We start from the raw sequence: 19263 nt of genomic DNA, 5'->3' as shown, positions 1-19263 counted from the left end.
AGAAAGATAAGTATCACATGATCTCACTCATAGTGGAATCTAATGAACAACATAAACTGATGAACAAAATAGATCCGGAGACATAGAACCATGGAACAGACTGAGGAATTTCAGAGGGAGGCCGGACTGGGGAGGTGGTGGTGGTAGTAAGGGAGGGGATTAACCGGGAAACATATGCATATATGCATAGCCCATGGACACAGACAACAGCGTGGTGAAAGCCTGGGAGGGGCGGGTGCCAGATGGAGCCAGATGGAGCCAGATGGAGGGGGTCAATGGTGAAAAAAAGCAAAGGGACATGTGTAATAGTATGAACAATAAAGACAAATTTTTAAAAAATAAACTACATTGAAAAGCTGAATCACCAACAGTGAATTTATGAAAAGGGCATGTAGTTATGCAGTGATTGTATCCATCATCTCCATGCGGAAAGTTTAGCAACAGTGGTGCCAACAGGAGTAAGATGCATTTAAATATGCAGCAAAATGTGACATCTGTAAAGACGAAATGGAACTTTAAAGGAACATAATCAGGCGGGTCCCTGGGAAGAGCTAGGGTTATGGAAGTTCTCACACTGTCATTGGGAGAACCCTACAGAAAGAACTGTTTATATAATGTAGTTCTGTGGCTCTAACTTCCCCTTCCTTTATCTCCCTTCTATGAATACACCTCCGTCTTCGCTTGCAGGCCACATGGCTTGCCATGTCTGCGTGTGCCGGGGTTCTTGTCCCAGAATCAAGAAGGGTTCAGGAATCTGGAAAAGGCTGTGCGTAGATGACATAGGAATCCAGAGACTAATAAAGAGTCCAGAGACAAGATATAATTTTGAAAGGCATTGGGGGGTCAGAGGAGCTTCAGCTAAAGGAACTGAACACTCCCTCCCTGTCTAGGACCCTTGCTTTTATTAACACAATTTGTCCTAAGGCAAGGTGGAGGTAATACACTTCAAAGGGTAGGGTTTCAAAGGGTACAGAGGCATTGTCAGAATGGGGGAATTAGCCTACGGCTGTTTAGGTGTTTGGCCAGTAGGAGGCAATAACATGTAGATTAAGATGTGCTTTAACTGTCTGGCAGCCACAATCAGTTTCCTATTCAGGTTTGGGGAAATGCCTTTAGCCATTCCCAACAGGTGACTACAGGTGTGACTCAACCCTGTTGAGTCCCCAAGTCTCATCAACCTTTTGATGAAACTCTTGAAATTATGACATGTTGGAAATGGTCTCCGGCATGCATGCACCGGGTTGCGATCGTTTCTTCTCCCGCCACCCCTAGTAAATTTTTAGTGATGATCATCTAGCGATGTTACTTTTTGGTCTACAGAACAATTGTTTTTCCCATAAGACGTGCAAGAGGTAGGGGCCAGGAAAGAAAATAAACCACCACAGTCCTCGGCCACAGCCGCACCTTTCTTTCTTTCGTTTTTTTAATATATTTTATTGATTTTTCACAGAGAGGAAGGGAGAGGGATAGAGAGTTGGAAACATCGATGTGCCCGCAACCAAGGTACATGCCCTTGACCGGAATCGAACCTGGGACCTTTCAGTCCGCAGGCCGACGCTCTATCCACTGAGCCAAACCGGTTAGGGCATACAGCCTCACCTTTCATGTCAATCACCTAGCAGGCAATTCCCGGGTTGGTCCAAACCTCCGAGGCTCCGCCCTTTACGTCGCTTGCGGAGACCGAGCGAGCGTGCGTGTGCACGTTGGCGTGTGCGCGGGCGGGCGTCGGAGGTAAGGGTAGGCGGGGTCACCCGGGCCTGGCCTCCCGCGTTAGCCCGGCCCCGCGCGCTCTGACCCGGCCCCGCGCGATCTGACCCGGCCCCTCGGGCCTCCGGGGGGCGCTGCGGGGCGATTCCCGCCTCCCCTTTAGCAAAGCCTCCAGGTCAGTCTCCGTTTGTGCCCTTTCCTCAGAAGGAAGAGCACCTCCGTCCTTCGCGTCGCTGACTGCGGCCTCGGGTGCCCGGTCCCCGCAGCCGGCACTCCCTTCGGGTCCCGGGCGCCCTCCGTGGATTTTTCCCCCGGGGTGTCGGTTATTGAGTTTGGTAAGTTGCGTTCCGGGGGAGAGAGGAGCCTTTCCCGGTGGCTGGGTGCACGCGGGTGAATGAAAGACTGTGACTCGCGCGCTGACCGCGGGGAACGGCGGCTACCTCCTCGGGTCTCCAGTCGGCTCCTCGCAGAGCCCTGCAGCCCCCGGCGCTGAGCGGGCGTCTCCGGGAGAATAGATGGTGCGCGCTGACTTCGCTGCGAGCAGAAGTCGAGGTGGGGTGGGTTTGGACGGGCGGGTGGTTCTCATTTAGAAATTCCCATCGGAAGGAAATCTGCCTGCAGCGTCAGGTGCACCCTTGATCTTCTAGATTCACTGATGGTTGCGATGTGTCTCGCTTGTCATTCAGGATGTAGGTTCTTGTGATGATGAGCCAGTGAGGGGCAAATTGCAGACACTCACTTCACCCCTTAAACATGCGCCTCCTAAGAACGAGGGCTGTCTCCTTCCAAAACAGAACAAAACTCCATTGTCCACCCACGAAAATCAGATTCCTCCAGTTCCCCAGAAAAGTATCTATGAGAGAAGAATCGGGGGGGGGGGGGGGGGGGGTTCTGGAGCTAGCATCGATCCGAACAAGATCACACGTTGCATGTTGTTTTCCAATCTCTTTATTACGCCCAAAACATTTCCCTGCATTTCTTAAAATTTAATTTTGATTGTTGAAGATTCCAGGAGAGTTATACAGGAGTTGTCAAAAGTAGGCTTACAGCAGTCAGTGGCATTCTTTTGAGTTAATCAAGCTGTTGTAATAATCATAACATCCACATCTCTTTCCGTGCTGAAACTGTAAAGCAATTTTTTGCCAGCCCCTGTATTGTCAGATGTCTGCGTTCTGATGCGATGCGGTTTCCTGTGATTTTGTTTGACTTGTCTGCCTCTTGGAGTTCTTGTGAAGTACATGTCGGATCTGGAGCAGTATTCTGTAATACAAATACAATGCCAGGTATAAATGTAATTTAAAAAATGTTTACAAGCCAAGTTAGAAAAATTAAAAATACATGTGACTTTATTTTCAATAATTTATTTAACCCAGCATACCCAGTTATCAATAGAAAATGATTAGTGAAATTAATAACTAATGTAGTCAATATAAAAGTATTACTAGAACTTTTATTTATTTTTAAATATGTTTTTATTGATTTGAGAGAGAGAGGGGGGGGAGGGAGGGAGAGGGACGGAGAGAGGGAAACATTGATGAGAGAGAAACCTCGATGGGCTGCCTCCTGCATGCCCCGCCTGGGAATCAAGCCCAAAACCCAGGCATGTGCCCTGACTGGGAATCCAACCCGTGACCCCTTGGTTGGTGACCTCTTGGTTGGTGGGTGGATGCTCAACCAGCAGGGCTAATAGAGCTTTTAAGAACTTATCCATTTCTTGTTTACTAACTGATTGAAATCTAGCCTGTATTTTACATTTACAGCACATCTCATGTGGATGCTAAATTTTCATTGGAAATTCTTGATCTGTTTTTAGATTTTATAAAATTTACTGTTGAAAAAAGTAGATTTACAAACTCAAGTTGTTTCAGACATACTGAAAAGTTTTTCAGTGACTGAATCAATTTTATTTCTAAACTGAATTAAAAGTGAATAAAGTTAAAAATTCAGTTCCTCAGTTGCATTAGCCTGTGGCTATCACGTTATACTGCACAGGTTTAGAGACTTGAAAGTTTCCTGGGTGATGTGTGCTTCATCTCATTGGGAGACACTTAAATTCACTTAAATCCCGCTGTTTATTAGTGATGCTAAGCCACATTTTTCCTTGTGGTAATCTATGGGTGACACTTTGTTCCCCAAAGTTTTACCCAATGGTTTTAGCATCAGTTGTTGATTTTTGCCTTAACCTGTTTTTATTTTTTATTTTTTTAACCTATTTTTATATTAGGGGATACAAATGTGTTTTTTTTCAAATTCTGTCATTCCTTCTTCATTCTTTAGCTGGCAGTCCTCTGTGAATAGGAGCTTTCCTTCCAAGCCTCCCTTCTATACATTTTTCTTTTGCAGTATCACAACATATTCTTGGACTTTCATTTACTATATTACAGTCAGTAGTTGCCAACCAAGGAATCTCACCTGATGTACGTCTGGTCAATTGGACTGCTGTGACAAAAATGTGGTAGACTTGGTGGCTTATAAACAACACATTTCTCAGCATTCTAGAGGCTGGGAAAACCAAGATCAAGGTGTCAGCAGATTTAGAGTCTGGTGAGGACCCACTTTGTGGTTAATAGATGGCTGTCTTCTCGCTGTGTCCTCACATGGCAGAAGGGGCAAGGGGGTTCTCTGGGATCTCTTTTATAAGGGCAGTAATCCCACTAATCATGACCTCAAGGCCCTACCTCCAAATACCATCACACTGGAGATTAGGTTTCAATATATGAATTGGGGAAGGGGGTTGAGACACAAACATTTAACATTTAGTCTGTAGCACCTAACTTTTGGTGTTTAGGTTTTTAATGGGATCTGTAATGTAGGCATGCAGCACCCGCATGACTGACGTTAGCCACTCAGAATTCAAAATTATACAACATTGTCCAGAGCCTCAGATCTTTATGACAGAGTAATGTGTATTCAAATCCTAGCTCACCACTTCCTAATTGGTCATCTTGGGCTAATTACTACTCCTGTCTGAATAAGATTGCCTCAACTATTCAATGGTGGTAATCGGATGAGTTATCAATGTTTCTGGCACACGTTGGGTACTCTGTAAATTGCAATTATTATTTATGTTCGGATGGTGTAGTATGGAGTTTCTTATGGTTTTCACATATATCATTTCATTTTCTGCTTGATGACAGATGACTAATGCCTGCTGCCTAAATATTGAAGGTATGAGGCAAGACTTCCCATTACTACTTAATCAAGAGGAATTAAGTTTGAAACATACTCTCTTAAAGAGACTTTGGGAACAAGAAGTGTTCAGGTAGGTTCCTCTGTCAGACTCACAGGATGCTGGCCATTGATCTTTCTCCTTGTGGTAAGTCCTTGTTGATGTTCCTTTCAGAGATCTTACTCTAGCCCATGAACAGTCGTCTAAGCAGTCCTGCTTCTAGGCTTTCTAGGAGAGGGGGATTAAGTAGATAAGAATGCCTAAATCCTGGGATTTGAGAAGGATGGGTATGTATGTATCTATACATATAAAAGCCTAAGTGGCCGTTACGACCGGTTGACCGAATGACCGGTCGCTATGACGTGCACCGACCACCAGGGGGCAGACGCTCAATGCAGGAGCTGCCCCCTGGTGGTCAGTGCACTCCCACAGCCAACCTCCCCCGGCTGGCCAACCTCCCGTGGTCTTCCCCAACCCAGCCGGCCCCCACTGGCCTCGATCAGGACTGGGTGAGACAGCCCTTATTGGCCCGATTGCTGGCCAGACTGAGGGACCCCACCCGTGCAGGAATTCGTACACCGGGCCTCTAGTATTTTTATAAGAGAGGTTCTGCTTAATCATTTGATGAGTTTTATCATTGTTGGCAAACAACTCTGCCTCCCTGGATTTTAATTTCTTTATCTGTAAAATGAGATTATTAAATTCTTCCTCTTATTTATTAAATCCAAAACTACTTTTCTGATTTCAGATAAGATGGACTGCTTGGGCATTTTATGGGAGCTGTGTGTGTATGTGTCTGTCTATCCATCCATCCAAATGTGTATGTGTGTGTCCATCCATTTAGAATTAGTGTGAAATGGTGCTTCCAGGTTTGTGAATGTGGAAACTAGGTAATCTAAGTTTGTTTGTTTTTATATCTTTACTGATTTTTTTTTAGAAAGAGAGGAAGGGAGAGGGATAGAAGATAGAAACATTGATGAGAGAGAAACATCAATCGGGGAGCAGCCTAAGTTTTCAGATTTCATTTCTTCTCAAGGTTGTCTTTTTTCAGACTTTTTCTGTCTTTGTGAAAAGAAGCCCAACGGGGAAAAGATTATCACTAGATGTCTGACACATTATTCTCAGGTAAATAGGAAATGTATTCCTTTATTAAAACACATACTTCTCCCTGACCGGTTTGGCTCAGTGGATAGAGCATCGGCCTGTGGACTGAAGGGTCCCAGGTTCGATTCTGGTCAAGGGCATGTACCTTGGTTGCGGGCACATCCCCAGTGGGGGGTTTACAGGAGGCAGCTGATCGATCTCTCTCATCGATGTTTCTAACTCTCTATCCCTCTCCCTTCCTCTCTGTAAAAAATCAATAAAATATATATTTTTTTAAAAATACATACTTCTTCCTACTAGGTAGACATGTTTCCTTCTAGTGGGATGGAGCTTCTTTTTGAAAAATATATATTTTTATTGATTTCAGGATGGAAGAGAGAGGGGGAGAGAGAGAGAAATATCAACGATGAAAGAGAATCATTGATTGGCTGCCTCCTGCACGCCCCCTGCTAGGGATCAAGCCTATAACCTGAGCATGTGCCCTTGACTGGAATCGAATCCAGGACCCTTCAGTCCACAGGCCAATGCTCTATCCACCCAGCCAAACCAGCTAGGGCTAGAATGGAGCTTCTTAATACAAATAGGACCTGCTTAGGGACTGAGTCCCCAGTTTAATTTTCTCAGGTCTTGTCATGTGGTTGACAGATTACATAGGGAAATGATACTGTTATCCCAGTATTTACTAGTTTAGTCTGATTCTGTGCTCTGAGTGTGTGCTCTAATTTTGTTATGATACACAGAGAGTGAACATGCCTACTCAGAATTTGTGATTCTGAGGACACACAAAGGAAAGATGCATGTTCAGGACTATGCTAAATCCTGTCAATAGAGAAAAATAAAACCAGAAGGGGTCACAGTCTAGTCGTGGGAGATAATTACATTCATTCAGGTGAAAGAAATGCTCTTAAAGCTGTGTGACTGAATGGGATTACTAGTGAATATGTCCAAGTAGGGAGAAGGGGCATGAGGACCATTGAGCCGTGGGGGAGATGATGATGGGAGAACACGGGACCCTGTCAGGCATAGGGTCTCCTTCTTGCTCCAGTGAATATTGATCGAGGCAATTGCCTGATGCTAGAACATTTGTGACAGTGACCTTTGAGGATGTAGCTGTGGGATTCAACCAGGAGGAATGGACTTTGCTAGTTTAAACTCAGAGAAATCTATACAGAGATGTGGTGCTGGGGAACTATGAGAATCTGTTTGCAGTAGGTAAGATGGTACCATTTCTTCATTTAAATTTTTTCTGGAACAAATATTTCTTAAGTGACTCTATTACAGGCAATCTGCTGATTAATGGGAATGCCCCGGTAGACAGAGAAGACATTGTTTCTGCTTTTATAGACCTTACTCTCAAGCGGCTTTCCCATGAAAATGAAGATCTGTTCATTGTACTAGTTTTATTTTCTCTATGGATAAAAGGCTTAAGACCTCAAAAATGTATATACAAGTTTGAGCCTGGATTTCAAGGTAAATACCAGCAACCCTTTTTAAGTATATTGAGAGAGAGAGTATGTGTTTGCTTTTGAAAGTCTTAGTTTCATTTGGAAGTTTACTGATATGGTAGAGTTACATGAAAATTTTGTTGTTTCTCAAGTTATACCCAACAGTATTTGATATCCCTGAAGAGCAGAATCTTGGTCCATGATTTATGAAAGTATTTGATATCCCTTTCCATGTTCTTAACATGAAGGATCTTTCAATGAGAGGAAGACATCAACTATGCACACCTGGTCTGATCGTTTCAGATGGGACAAAGAGAAGTGCTGAAGACAGTGGGAAAAAGTTCTCCAAAGTGAGGGAAAAGGCATATGTGATTCTTTTTTTTTTAATCTTTATTGTTAAAAGTATTACATATGTCCCCTTTTTTCCCCTATTGACCTCTTCTAGCCCGCCGCTGACCCCAGCCCCAGGCCTTCAACACCCTATTGTCTGTGTCCATGGGTTATGCATATATGCATACAAGTTCTTGGTTGATCTATTCACACACACACGCACCCTCCCCTGCCTTCCCTCTGAGATTTGACCGTCTGTTCCATCCTTCTGTGTCTCTGAATCTATTTTGTTCATCAGTTTATTTTGTTCACTGGATTCCACTTTTGAGTGAGATCATATTATACTTATCTTTCTCTGACTGGCTTATTTCACTTAACATAATACTCTCCAGGTCCATCCAAGCTGTTGCAAATGGTAAGAGTTCTTACTTTTTTACAGCTGCACCGTATTCCATTGTGTAAATGTACCACAACTTTTTTATCCACTCATCTGTTGATAGACACTTAGGCTGTTTCCAAATCTTATCTATTGTAAATTGGGCTGCTATGAACATAAGGGTACATATATCCTTTCTGATTGGTGTTTCTGGTCTTAGGATATATTCCTATAAGTGAGGTCTCCGGGTCAAATGGGCATTCCATGTTTAATTTTTTGAGGAAACTCCATATTGTTTTCCACAGTGGCTGCACCGGTCTGCATTCCAACCAACATGTACTAGGGTTCCCTTTTTCCCACATCCTCCCTGACACTTGTCATTTGTTGATTTGTTGATGATAGCCATTCTAACAGGTTTGAGGTGATGTCTCATTGTTGTTTTAATTTGCATCTCTTGGATGATCAGTGACTGAGCATTTTTTCATGTGTCTCTTGGCCTTCTAAATGTCCACTTTGGAGAAGTGTCTATTTAGATCCTTTGCCCATTTTTTTATTGGATTGTTTGTCTTCCTTTTGTTAAGTTGTATGAATTCCCTATATATTTTGGAAATTAACCCCTTATCAGATATATCACTGGCAAATATGTTCTCCCATGCTCTTTCATTTTCTTAATGGTTCCTTTTTCTGTGCAGAAGCTTTTTATTTTTATGCAATCCATTTGTTTATTTTCTTCTTAGTTTCCTTTGCCCTAGGACAGTGGTCAGCAAACTCCTTAGTCAACAGAGCCAAATATCAACAGTACTTCTTCAAAATAGACTCGCCCAGGCCAAAAACCGACTTCTGCGCATGGGCAACGAAGTTTCAGTCGCACTGTACGTGTGCGCCCATGCGTGGTATTTTGTGGAAGAGCCACACTCAAGGGGCCAAAGAGCTGCTTGTGGCTCGCGAGCCGCAGTTTGCCGACCATGGCCCTAGGAGATGTATTGGTAAAGATATTGCTACGAGAGATATCTGAGATTTTGCTGCCTGTGGTTTTTTTTAAGTTTTTTATGGTTTCACAACTTACATTTAAGTCTTTTATCAATTTTGAGTTTATTCTTGTGTATGGTGTAAGTTGGTGGTCTAGTATCATTTTTTTGCACGTACCTGTCCAATTTTCCAAACACCATTTATTGAAGAGACTGTCTTTATTCCATTGTATGTTCTTGCCTCCTTTGTCAAATATTAATTGAGCAAATACCTAATTATTGCCTTGTAAATTGTATAAGATAATATTGCCTCTACTAATATTAGTAATAGGCAATCATAGGAAACCAAGTATATTGAAGTATAGTGTAAGTAGCCAGAATCTTCATAAGTGTGTCCAATCCCTGGAAGATTTGGAGTCAGATTGGAATTCTCTTTTTGAATAGCAGAACTGACTTTTAAAACCTCTGAGTCTGGTGTTTTCTCTTTGGGCAGTGAGTTATTTGGGCCTGGAGAGACCTGGAGCCTCTCTGAAGGGTTCAGCACAGTCCAGATTATTTAATATTTTACATTTTTATTATGGTAAAAAATATATAACATAAAATTTGCCATTATAACCATTTTAAAACACACAATTCAATGGCATTAATTATATTCACAATATCATGCAACCATCACCATTTAGTTTTTAAAATTATTTTAGGGCTATTCAGTTTATATAGAGAGAGCAGCAATTTTCAACAAGTGTACCCCAAGAATTTTTTTTTAATCCTCAACGGAGGATTTTTTTTTTCCCCACTGATTTTCAGACAGAGTGGAAGGAAGGGAGGGAAGGGCGGAGAAAGAGAAAGAAACATCAGTGTGAGAGACACATCAGTTGGTTGCCTCCCACATGCACCCCAAGAATATTTTTTCCCATTGATTTCCAGACAGTGTGGAAGGAAGGGAGGAGTTGGCGGAGGGAGGGAGGGAGGGAGGGAGGGAGGGAGGGAGAGAGAGAGAGAGAGAGAGAGAGAGAGAGAGAGAGAGAGAGAGAGATGAGAGAGACACATTGATTGGTTGCCTCCTGCTCTCACCCCCCACCACAGCCGGGATTGAATTCACAACCCAAGTATGTGCCCTTAACGGGGAATCAAACCCATTCGGTCCCCGGGGCAACACTCTAATTACTGACCAAAATTGGCCAAGGCAAGATCCTTTTTGAGGCCTGGAACATGTTTATATTTTGTCTGTGCTCAGGCGTGATTACAGAGTGGCCTTGTATCTGTTACTGTTGTTAAATCCTGGATGTCAGGGGCTGCTTTTCTCTTTACCAATACCATGTACCCTATTTGTGTTCACTCGAAATGTCTCAAATGTGTTTTTACAATTGGTGTTGTTGGAATCAAGATTTAAGGTACACACGTTTCAGTGAATGTTTATGTGTGTTTATCAGTAACAGTTCTCCTGTCTTCTTTCTACCCCAAAATGGGTTGGCTGATTGTTTCCTCAGATGTCATTTAACATGTCCCTGGGTTTCTCCTCTTCCCCTTTCCCATAAACTGTTAATTAGGTTAAAGGATTTGTCAGATTGTGTTTTTGGGGGGCAAAAATATTCTATAGTTGTTGCTGTTTTCTTGTTGCATCATGTCAGAACTCACATGATATCCAGATGCCTCTTTTGTGATGTTAAGATTTATCAGTTGATTCTGATGGCAGCTCAATCCTTCATTTATAAAGTTCTTCAGCTTATTTATGAAATCTTAAATTATCCCCTAGTTAATAAGATCTTTATTAATTGCAAAAGGGAGAAGGGGTAACCCCATCAATCTTTGAGAGGCTCCTTGCTTTCTGGTATAAGGTGTTTCAGGATCATCATGAACATCTCCTGTTTTACATTGGACTCAGCTATTTCCAAAATGAGTCCTGGTTTCTTTCATAGGCAAATGGCATTTAGAAGCATTTTGACACTAGAGCGGCTCATTGCTCTTGAGCTGTTACTGACTCTAGGCATTTTTTCATGGTTCAGTTTAGGAAAAAGTTTTTAAAAAAATAAATAATAAATATATACTATATTCCCAATTCCTAATTGTTCTTGGATAGGGAGATAAAATCTTAAGAGCAAACTGTGTGTATGTATATGTGCCTGTGTGTGTGGTTACTCTGCAGCTAGTGTGAGGAAGTTGCAGGTCTGTAACTGTTGACTGTCAGGCCTAGACTCTCAAGGCTTCTTTCTTTTTCTCTAACTCTGCTTGCTCAGAACTCTGCCAGGTGAGGAGGGAGACACAGAAAGGGAAGAATGGGTGCAGGATTGCTGACATCTTGGTCACAGGTATGTGGGAAATTATACTCTTTCACCCATGACCACAGCTTCCCAGTCCTACTGGGCCGGCCTCAGGCTTCCCCAGTTCTCTGGGCTTCTTAGAATGGGAGAGCAAATGCCTTAAGAAAGGCTTCTATTACTACAACATTTGTTAATGTTTTTCCAGATAGTCCTCCAGATTGAGTATGTTTTATATACTGTGGGGTGCTATGAAGGAAAAGAGAGATTTTTCACTAGAGGAAACATTTGTTCATTTTCCAAACATGTTTTCTCATCCTGTTGTACACTAAGTCTGTACTAGATCTTGAATAAGATTAGAAGAGTCCTCAGAATCTAAGTGTGGAAAAATCAAGTCAACTGAGTGTTAGAAAAGCTGGTCAAACCATGAGCTTGAATGAGATGGTCCAGGGAGTGAGAGTGAGAGAGGAGAGTTCCAAGAACTGAGCTCTGGGGCAGACCATGAGAGGCTTCCAAAGCATGTCTGAGCTTCCTATGCACTGAGTCTCCTTCCCCAGTCCTGGAAGCCTCTCTCACCATTCTTCTGGCTCAGTGTATGAAGAATGGTTGGCTAAGGCAGAATGTGTGTGATGTTTCAGGACTTGGTGACCTTTGAGGAAGTGGCGGTGGACTTCTCCCAGGAGGAGTGGGCACTCCTGAACTCTGCTCAGAAAATCCTGTACAGAGATGTGATGATGGAGAACTTTAGGAACCTGGCCTCCGTGGGTAAGGTTGGCCTCATTTATTCATCTCTACATGAAGCAAATAGTTTATCATATATCATGTTCCAGGATCTGTGAAAAGAATAACAAGTTCTGGCAGGTGTGGCTCAGTTGCTTGAGTGTCCTCCCATGCACCAAAGGTTGCCAGTTTGATTCCTGGGTTTTAGGTTTGATCCCTGGTAGGAGGCTGTTGATCAATGTTTCGCTTTCACGTCGATGTTTCTCTCTCTCTCCCTCTCTCTTCCTCTCTCTCTAAAACTCAACAAAAATATCTTTTTTAAAATAAGAAAAGAATAACAATATGTGGTGAACCCCAAATGGGTGGTTCCTGCCCTTATGGGGCAGTCTCATGGCTTCCCATGAAAATGCACTGATTTCATTTTCTCTATCATTAAAAGATGAGGTAATTTGCATTGTATATCTGATCTTGGCCTTGGATTTCAAGGGTCTGTCCCATAAGAGACATGGAATATGGTGTTAGTTTTGGAGCCCTGTGAAAGCTCTCTGATCTGATCTGTTTTGCTGCTCCTAAAGTTGCACTTGCCACTTCTGACCAGAGTATTGGAATCAGTTTTATGGAAAGATTTCTTGCCTCCTTCTCAGTGCTCCAAAATCACGTCTTTTCCATTAGCAGGGTATCATCTCTGCAAATACAGTCTGATCACTGAGGTGGAGCAGTAAGAACTGAGGCTAGGGAAGAAAAGAATTCTCCAAGGGGCCTGTTCAGGTGAGCCCCAAGCAGAAGGGAGTCATTGTGTGAAGCAGCCATAACTGGTGGTGCATCTGGGAATGTCAGTGTGGGAAAAGGACGCTGAGGCCATTTTATGGACTTTCCTTCTTTCAACATATTCCCATTCATTCCTGTTCTGATTTGGTCTCAGAAAGACTTTTAATTCCTCTTTCTTTTAAAAAAAAATACTTTTTTTATGTATTTCAGAGAGGAAGGGAAAGGGAGAGAGAGATAGAAACTAATGATGATAAGAAAGAATCATTGATCAGCTGTCTCCTGCACACCCACACTGGGGCTTGAGCCCCCAACACAGGCATATGCCCTGAGAACCTTGACCTCCTGGTTCATAGGTCCACACTCAACCATTGAGCCATGCTAGCTGGGCTTAATTTCTCTTTCAATTTCACATTTCCTTGAATAATTTCTGTTCAGTCCTCCCTACTTTGCTTTCCAGGTAATACCCTCTCTTATTGTCTCAAACCTCCAGAATCCTTTCCAAGTAAAATACCTCCCATTTCCATTGCTTGTTCCTGTCAGTTACTCTGGTCATTGGTTTCATCTTCTCTTTCACATTTTTCTTTCTATATTTAGTGTTATTATTTGAAAACAAATCCACAGAGTACTTACCTTATTTTTTTTTTCATCCTTACTTTTTCTCCCAATAGTTATAAAAATTTTCCTGCTTCAGTTTCAGGCTGGGCTACTCAACTTAAATCAAAACATACAATTCCTATGCAGAATGTTCCTGAAGAAAAAACTTCTAATGGCATAAAAATGGTAAGATTTACTAGGGATGGCTTTTTATGTTACGAGAAGTCTGTAAATTTCAGTAAATTAAAACAGCAGCAGCACCCATACAAGGAGAGACAGTTGAAGCAAGTGGCAGAGAGCTGTCTCAGGAAAGACTATGAATCTCACAGAATTTGAGAAATCTCCAATCCTACCTCAACACTTGCTGCCTCACAGTAAGCAGCTTCAAAGAGAATACCAAAGAATAAACATTTACTTAAATGTGATTTGTTTTTAATTATTTAATACATAAGTCATTTATTCCTTACTCACCATTACAGAAACTCTGTATTTAGGATGCCCTTTGATTGGAATGAATACAGTGAGGCTTTGGAAGCATTCTGCCCATTCAAATTGAAGGAATTACTAGGGCAAAAATCGTACATATGCCATAGAATTGGTAAAAATGTCAGTCATAATAATGGACTTCTTATATGTGGCAGAATCCACATGGAAACGAATTCTCATAAGTGTAATGAACGTAAGAAAGCTTTAGGTTACCTCTTATTCCTTATTCAACAGGCACCAACTCACCCTGGTGAGAAACCTTTGGAATTTGATCACTATGGAAAATTCTTCAGAAAGAACTGTCACCTTATTTGTACAAGATATTGCAAGGGTCAGAAATGCTACAAATATAAAGAATACAGGAAAGATTTTGACCATTTCTTAACTCTTAGGAGTCATATGAGTACTCACTCTGAAGACAACATTTCTGAATTTATTGACTGTAGCAGAGTTTTCAATCTAGAGTCATCCTATAGGGGACACTCAAGAACTCTCACAGAGAAATCTTCTGAGTGTGATCAATGTCTTCTGTCCCTCAGATTACACTCTTCCTTTTCAGGACATGTGCAAAACCCTATTGGAGAGAAACTCTGCGAATGCAGTGACTATGGACAAAGACCTTCCCTTAGGGTGCACAAAAACTCGTGTACTGAGAAGGGAAGCTCAAAATGTGATAAACATGGGAAGGTTTTTACTGGCCCCTTGTCCCTTCAGAAATGTGGGAGACTTCACACTGCAGAGAAACCTTATGAATGTAGTGACTGTGGGAAAATATTCATTTTTCACTCTTCCCTTAAGAAACATGTAAGATCACACACTGGAGAGAAGCCTTATGAATGTAATCATTGTGGAAAATTCTTCAGCCAGAGCTCTCATCTTAATGTGCACAAAAGAACTCACACTGGAGAGAAACCCTATGACTGTAAGGAATGTGGCAAGGCTTTCACTGTTCCTTTCTCTCTCCAAAAACATATGAGAACCCACACTGGAGAGAAGCCCTATGAATGCAGCGACTGTGGGAAAGCCTTTATTGATCAGTCTTCCCTTAAGAAACATCGACGCTCTCACACTGGAGAGAAACCTTATGAGTGTGATCAATGTGGAAAATCCTTCAGCTCGGGCTCTTATCTTATTGTGCACAAGAGAATGCACACTGGAGAGAAAACCTATGAATGTAGAGAATGTGGGAAGGCCTTTAGGAATTCCTCTTGCCTGCGGGTACATGTGAGAACTCACACAGGAGAAAAGCCCTATAAATGTACTCACTGTGGAAAAGCATTCAGCACCAGCACTAACCTTATAATGCACAAGCGAATACATACTGAGCAAAAACTTTAAGAATGAAATGACTACAGGCTAGCTTTAAGTGGTCCTTCACACCTCATTCCTCACTCTAGAACTCACACTGGAGAGAAACCTCATTGTGACCAATGGTGAAAGCCTTTAGGCACAACTCTCAACTTACCTTATACAGGGAGCAACCTTGTAAGTGTTCCAGTTCTGTGGTTATCTTTATCAGTGAGTGTTTCATCCTTAAAGTTTGTCAACTCATTAATCGAGTATTAAATGTAATGTAGCATTCTAAATTTCCCTTGATTTACATCACAAAAGTTTTGATAGATAATGTTTTCATTGTAATTGAGTACCAGTTCTCATCAAGATGTCTTGGATCTATACAAGATTCTTGGATTTAGAAATGAGTTTTAATGTGAAAACTCTGCAGATTTTAATTATCTTTTAGTTATAGATTTCTAATTTAATTGCATTGTGCACTCAATATATGGTCTTCATGATATAGATTCTAAATGACACATATTCAGATAGAAAATTGTTGGAGATTTGCTTTGTGGCCTAATGTGTCAGACAGAACCAGTTGCTGTCCCGTTTCATTGCTCCCTTCCTTCCTTAAAGTAACAGAACTACAATTTTGTTCAAGTTGGCAGTGTGGACAGTTTGATAAGGAATCATCTAGCTTTCCTTGCAGCTATGAGTGCCCATGAGCCCATAGTCCTGGCCAATGAGAAAGAGTGAGAGCTGCTCCTGGGTTTTAAAGAAACCCATGGAAATGGGAGCATCTCATCTGGTATTTTCTCTTAACATTTTCCATTTATCTTATCTCTTCTTTCTTAGGAAATAAACCAAAGGGATAGCAGTCATAGGCTACTGATTATATATACAATAGTATTTGGCTGTACCAACCCTGGGTTGTTTATTTCTGGACTTCATGTAACATGAAAAAATAATAATAAGCTCCAAACTGGATTAAACCACTCTTGTGGGAAGATTCTGTTACAATGGATTTCACTCTCAATTGATAGATCTCATATGTGGCCAGGTTTTGTGAATCCTTCAAGTATAGTTGAAAACAATCTATATTCTGTAATCATCAGAATATGTTTATTAAATCTGTATCGTTACAAACCTTATCTCCTGATAAACCAATGGTTGCTGGTACCATTATGCCAATAGGAATTCCCAGTTTGGGGTATAGCAAAGAAGGAAAATTTAGTATAAAACAGTTCCATTGTGAAACAGCACAGCTATGGAATACCTTACTACTGTTATACCTCAATTATGAAGCAGCAGGACAGCATGGCTATGAAGAGGCTCTGGGGCTAGGTGGCCCTGGGGCAAAGCCCTGCTTTGGCTAGGCAGCTCTGTCCTGCTCTGTTCTACCTCACTCAGCCCCTGTGCTGGTATGCTCGGCTCTGCTCCAGTGAGACACTTTCCAAGATTTAGCTCCAGCAAGTCTTGTCTTCAGGGGAACGGGGAAGTGTCCTCCTCCCAGAGGCAGAGGGGATTTGACTTACATAGACAGAAGTCCCTGTCCCTGGTCCTTGATTGATCTGCCCTTATGCAAAGAAGGACTCCAAATCCTTGCAGTTTGACTGGTCTAAAAAACACTGTCCTGACTGGTCACAAGGGAGCTATTCTGATTGGTCAGTGAAGATGTTGATGAATATGGCTGCACAGCTCCTATTGGATGGGAAAACCTCAGTTCTATTGGTTGGAATTCCTCTGTGAGGACTGGCTTGTAGAAACACAGTGCAGGAAGGCAGTCCAGTGCAGAGGCCGGCAGCTTAATGTAGGCTTCTCCCTAAAGTGTGGTTTGTGTGAGAGAACTCTGTATAGAAATGGCCGCTAGGCTCTGTTTAAAAAATCAAGCCCAGTTAAGCCACCAGGAGCCCTTCTTAGGAGGTATCTTCTTTCTTAGGGTTCACACAACTTACCCTCAAGCAGTTCACCAAAAAATGTATGTCTTTATCTAGAGAGGGAGCCAACACGTAAAATGCTAAAATGGATAAATCTACTTTAGTCCTGGGCCAGTTGTGGGATAGGCACAGAATCAGCAAGGAAGTGTGCGCTCCTGTGGATTGGCTGTGGGCAACAGATTGGAAAGTGCATGCATAGATAAATGGAAGCTCCTGGGGTTCAACGGTGCCTGGCTATTCTCTCTTTTGTTTAGTAGTGGAAATAGCCATGTGGAAGTTAATCTAAAGTTTCAACAGACAGACAGGAATGTGGGCAGCCTTTTGTCAGAGCTGGCCCACAGCTATTAACAGGCTTACTATTTTGTCTTTTTCTCTCATTCTCTGGTGTTGTAATTTAATTTAGAGCATCTCAATTTTTTTCTTGGTTTCAGAGTTAGGAATTTCTTCCTGAGGGATGTGTTAAATGTTACAAGGACCCTGGACCCTCAGAATCAGATTGCAAAAAAAAAAAAAAAAAAAAAAAATCAAGTGAATGAGAGAGGTCCCTATTTCTAGAAAGAGACATTGCAGTGACAATTTCATTAGTGACATTGCTACTGTAAAATCAAGCATTTTGAAAATATCCCTTAGTATTTCTTGGGTACATGATGTCACTGCTGACCTCAATGAGAACAAATGTGATGGAGGCAGAAAGATGCCAGATGAGTTGAAGAGAGTGGCAATGGAAAGTATAGACCAATTTTTTTTTAATCCACCAAGTAAATTTGAAGAATAGGCTTTATTGAGTGATAAAGGAATCAGCCAGCATCCCATCCAACAACCAGAAGGGTTGTACAAGTGGAGGTTTTATTAGGAAAAAGGGTGGGGCAAATGAGTCATTAGCAAAAAGGGGGGGAGGTATTTTAAGCCGAGCCATCTTCTTTTAGGAGAAGGGAACTGCAAAGTCTAACTATCAAGGTCTTAACACAAGTGACCCCATTTTAGGCCTGTGGTTTTCTCATTAATAGCCGAAATATACAAAAATTTGGAATAATACCCAAAGAAAAATGTTTCATTTTCATTGAAAGATAGGGGAATATAGAAGATTCCTATGACATTGGACATAATATTGCATGCAAACTTTGGGAAAAAACTGGATAAGGAAGGAAAAAGTGATAGTGTAAATTCCCTGGAACATTCAGAAGAGATGGAATAATTATACAAATAATTATTGAATGACAGTGGTAGCTAATGTTGTGATGGCATAGTTTCCAATGAGAGCATATATCCAGTGAGGCCCTATAACTGAGAACTGAAGAATCCTGGGTAAGATTCAGCCAAGCATCAGCTTGTCTAACTGCCAATTCGCGAAGCAGCAACTTCTTCTCATTCTATACAATTACTTTATTTACACTGCCACCCATGCAGACTGATGGACACCAGATCAATATAATTGACCTCTGAGATAATAGGTCCTGTAGACCCCTCAACTCAAAATTAAACTGACATTTTATCCTCCCTAAAATGTTGCTTTTCCTTTTATTACCATCGCTGTAAAAGCTACACCATTAACTCGGACACCCATACAGTTGTTTCCAGGGGTTCTCAATCAGGCTGAGTTTCCCCCTGCAGGACAATTGGCAATGTCTGGAGATGTTTCTGGTTGTAACAGTACAGGGTTGGCATCTAGTGGGTAGTCCACAGGAACCTCTTAAAAATCTCACAGAACATGAGACAGCTACTCACAAATAATTTTATAGACCAGAATGTCAATATTGTCATGGATTAGAAATGCTAATAGACTCTTGAGAACTAATGTTAACATTTTTATCTAAAAAATCCCAGCCATTGTCTATTATTTTATAATGATAGTAGAGGCCCGGTGCACAAAAATTTGTGCACTCAGGGGTGGGAGGGTCCCTCAGCAGTCTGCCCTCTCGCAGTCTGAGACCCCTCAGGGGATGACCACCTGCTGGCTTAGGCCTGCTCCCCAGGGGATTGGGCCCAAGCTGGCAATCAGACATCCCTCTGGCAGCCCAGCAGCCCTCGGGGGATGTCCACTTGCCAGCGGGGAGCAGACCTAAGCTGCAGTCGGACATCCTTAGTGCTGCTGAGGAGGCAGGAGAGACTCCCACCACCACCGCTGT

General features: G+C 42.0%; 1 protein-coding gene across 11 annotated transcripts in view; it reads left to right on the top strand.

Moving 5' to 3' along the window:
• LOC139010912 (zinc finger protein 177-like) overlaps positions 1–19263 on the top strand; it is a 20725-nt gene extending 1462 nt beyond the window's left edge. The window contains exons 1-8 of one of the 11 annotated variants that reach the window (XM_070415968.1): positions 1878–2042; positions 2854–2990; positions 4845–4969; positions 7674–7775; positions 11337–11408; positions 11996–12122; positions 13537–13625; positions 14160–19263. In XM_070415968.1, coding sequence (XP_070272069.1) covers positions 11376–11408; positions 11996–12122; positions 13537–13625; positions 14160–15263 — 1353 coding nt within the window. In that variant the 5' untranslated portion in view covers positions 1878–2042; positions 2854–2990; positions 4845–4969; positions 7674–7775; positions 11337–11375 and the 3' untranslated portion in view covers positions 15264–19263. Of the gene's footprint in view, positions 1–1877; positions 2043–2659; positions 2991–4844; positions 7776–8147; positions 8171–11336; positions 11409–11995; positions 12128–12621; positions 12846–13536; positions 13626–14159 lie in introns of those variants that run through there. The other 10 variants (XM_070415972.1, XM_070415967.1, XM_070415969.1 and 7 more) reach the window with 10 other exon arrangements.

Source organism: Myotis yumanensis, unplaced genomic scaffold (genome assembly GCF_028538775.1).
Source record: "Myotis yumanensis isolate MYYU_CA2020_CCGP unplaced genomic scaffold, mMyoYum1.0.hap1 SCAF_5, whole genome shotgun sequence".
NCBI classification, from domain to species: domain Eukaryota; kingdom Metazoa; phylum Chordata; class Mammalia; order Chiroptera; family Vespertilionidae; genus Myotis; species Myotis yumanensis.
The sequence above is the reverse complement of the archived record's forward strand: the minus strand, read 5'-3'. Positions and strand labels throughout refer to the sequence as shown.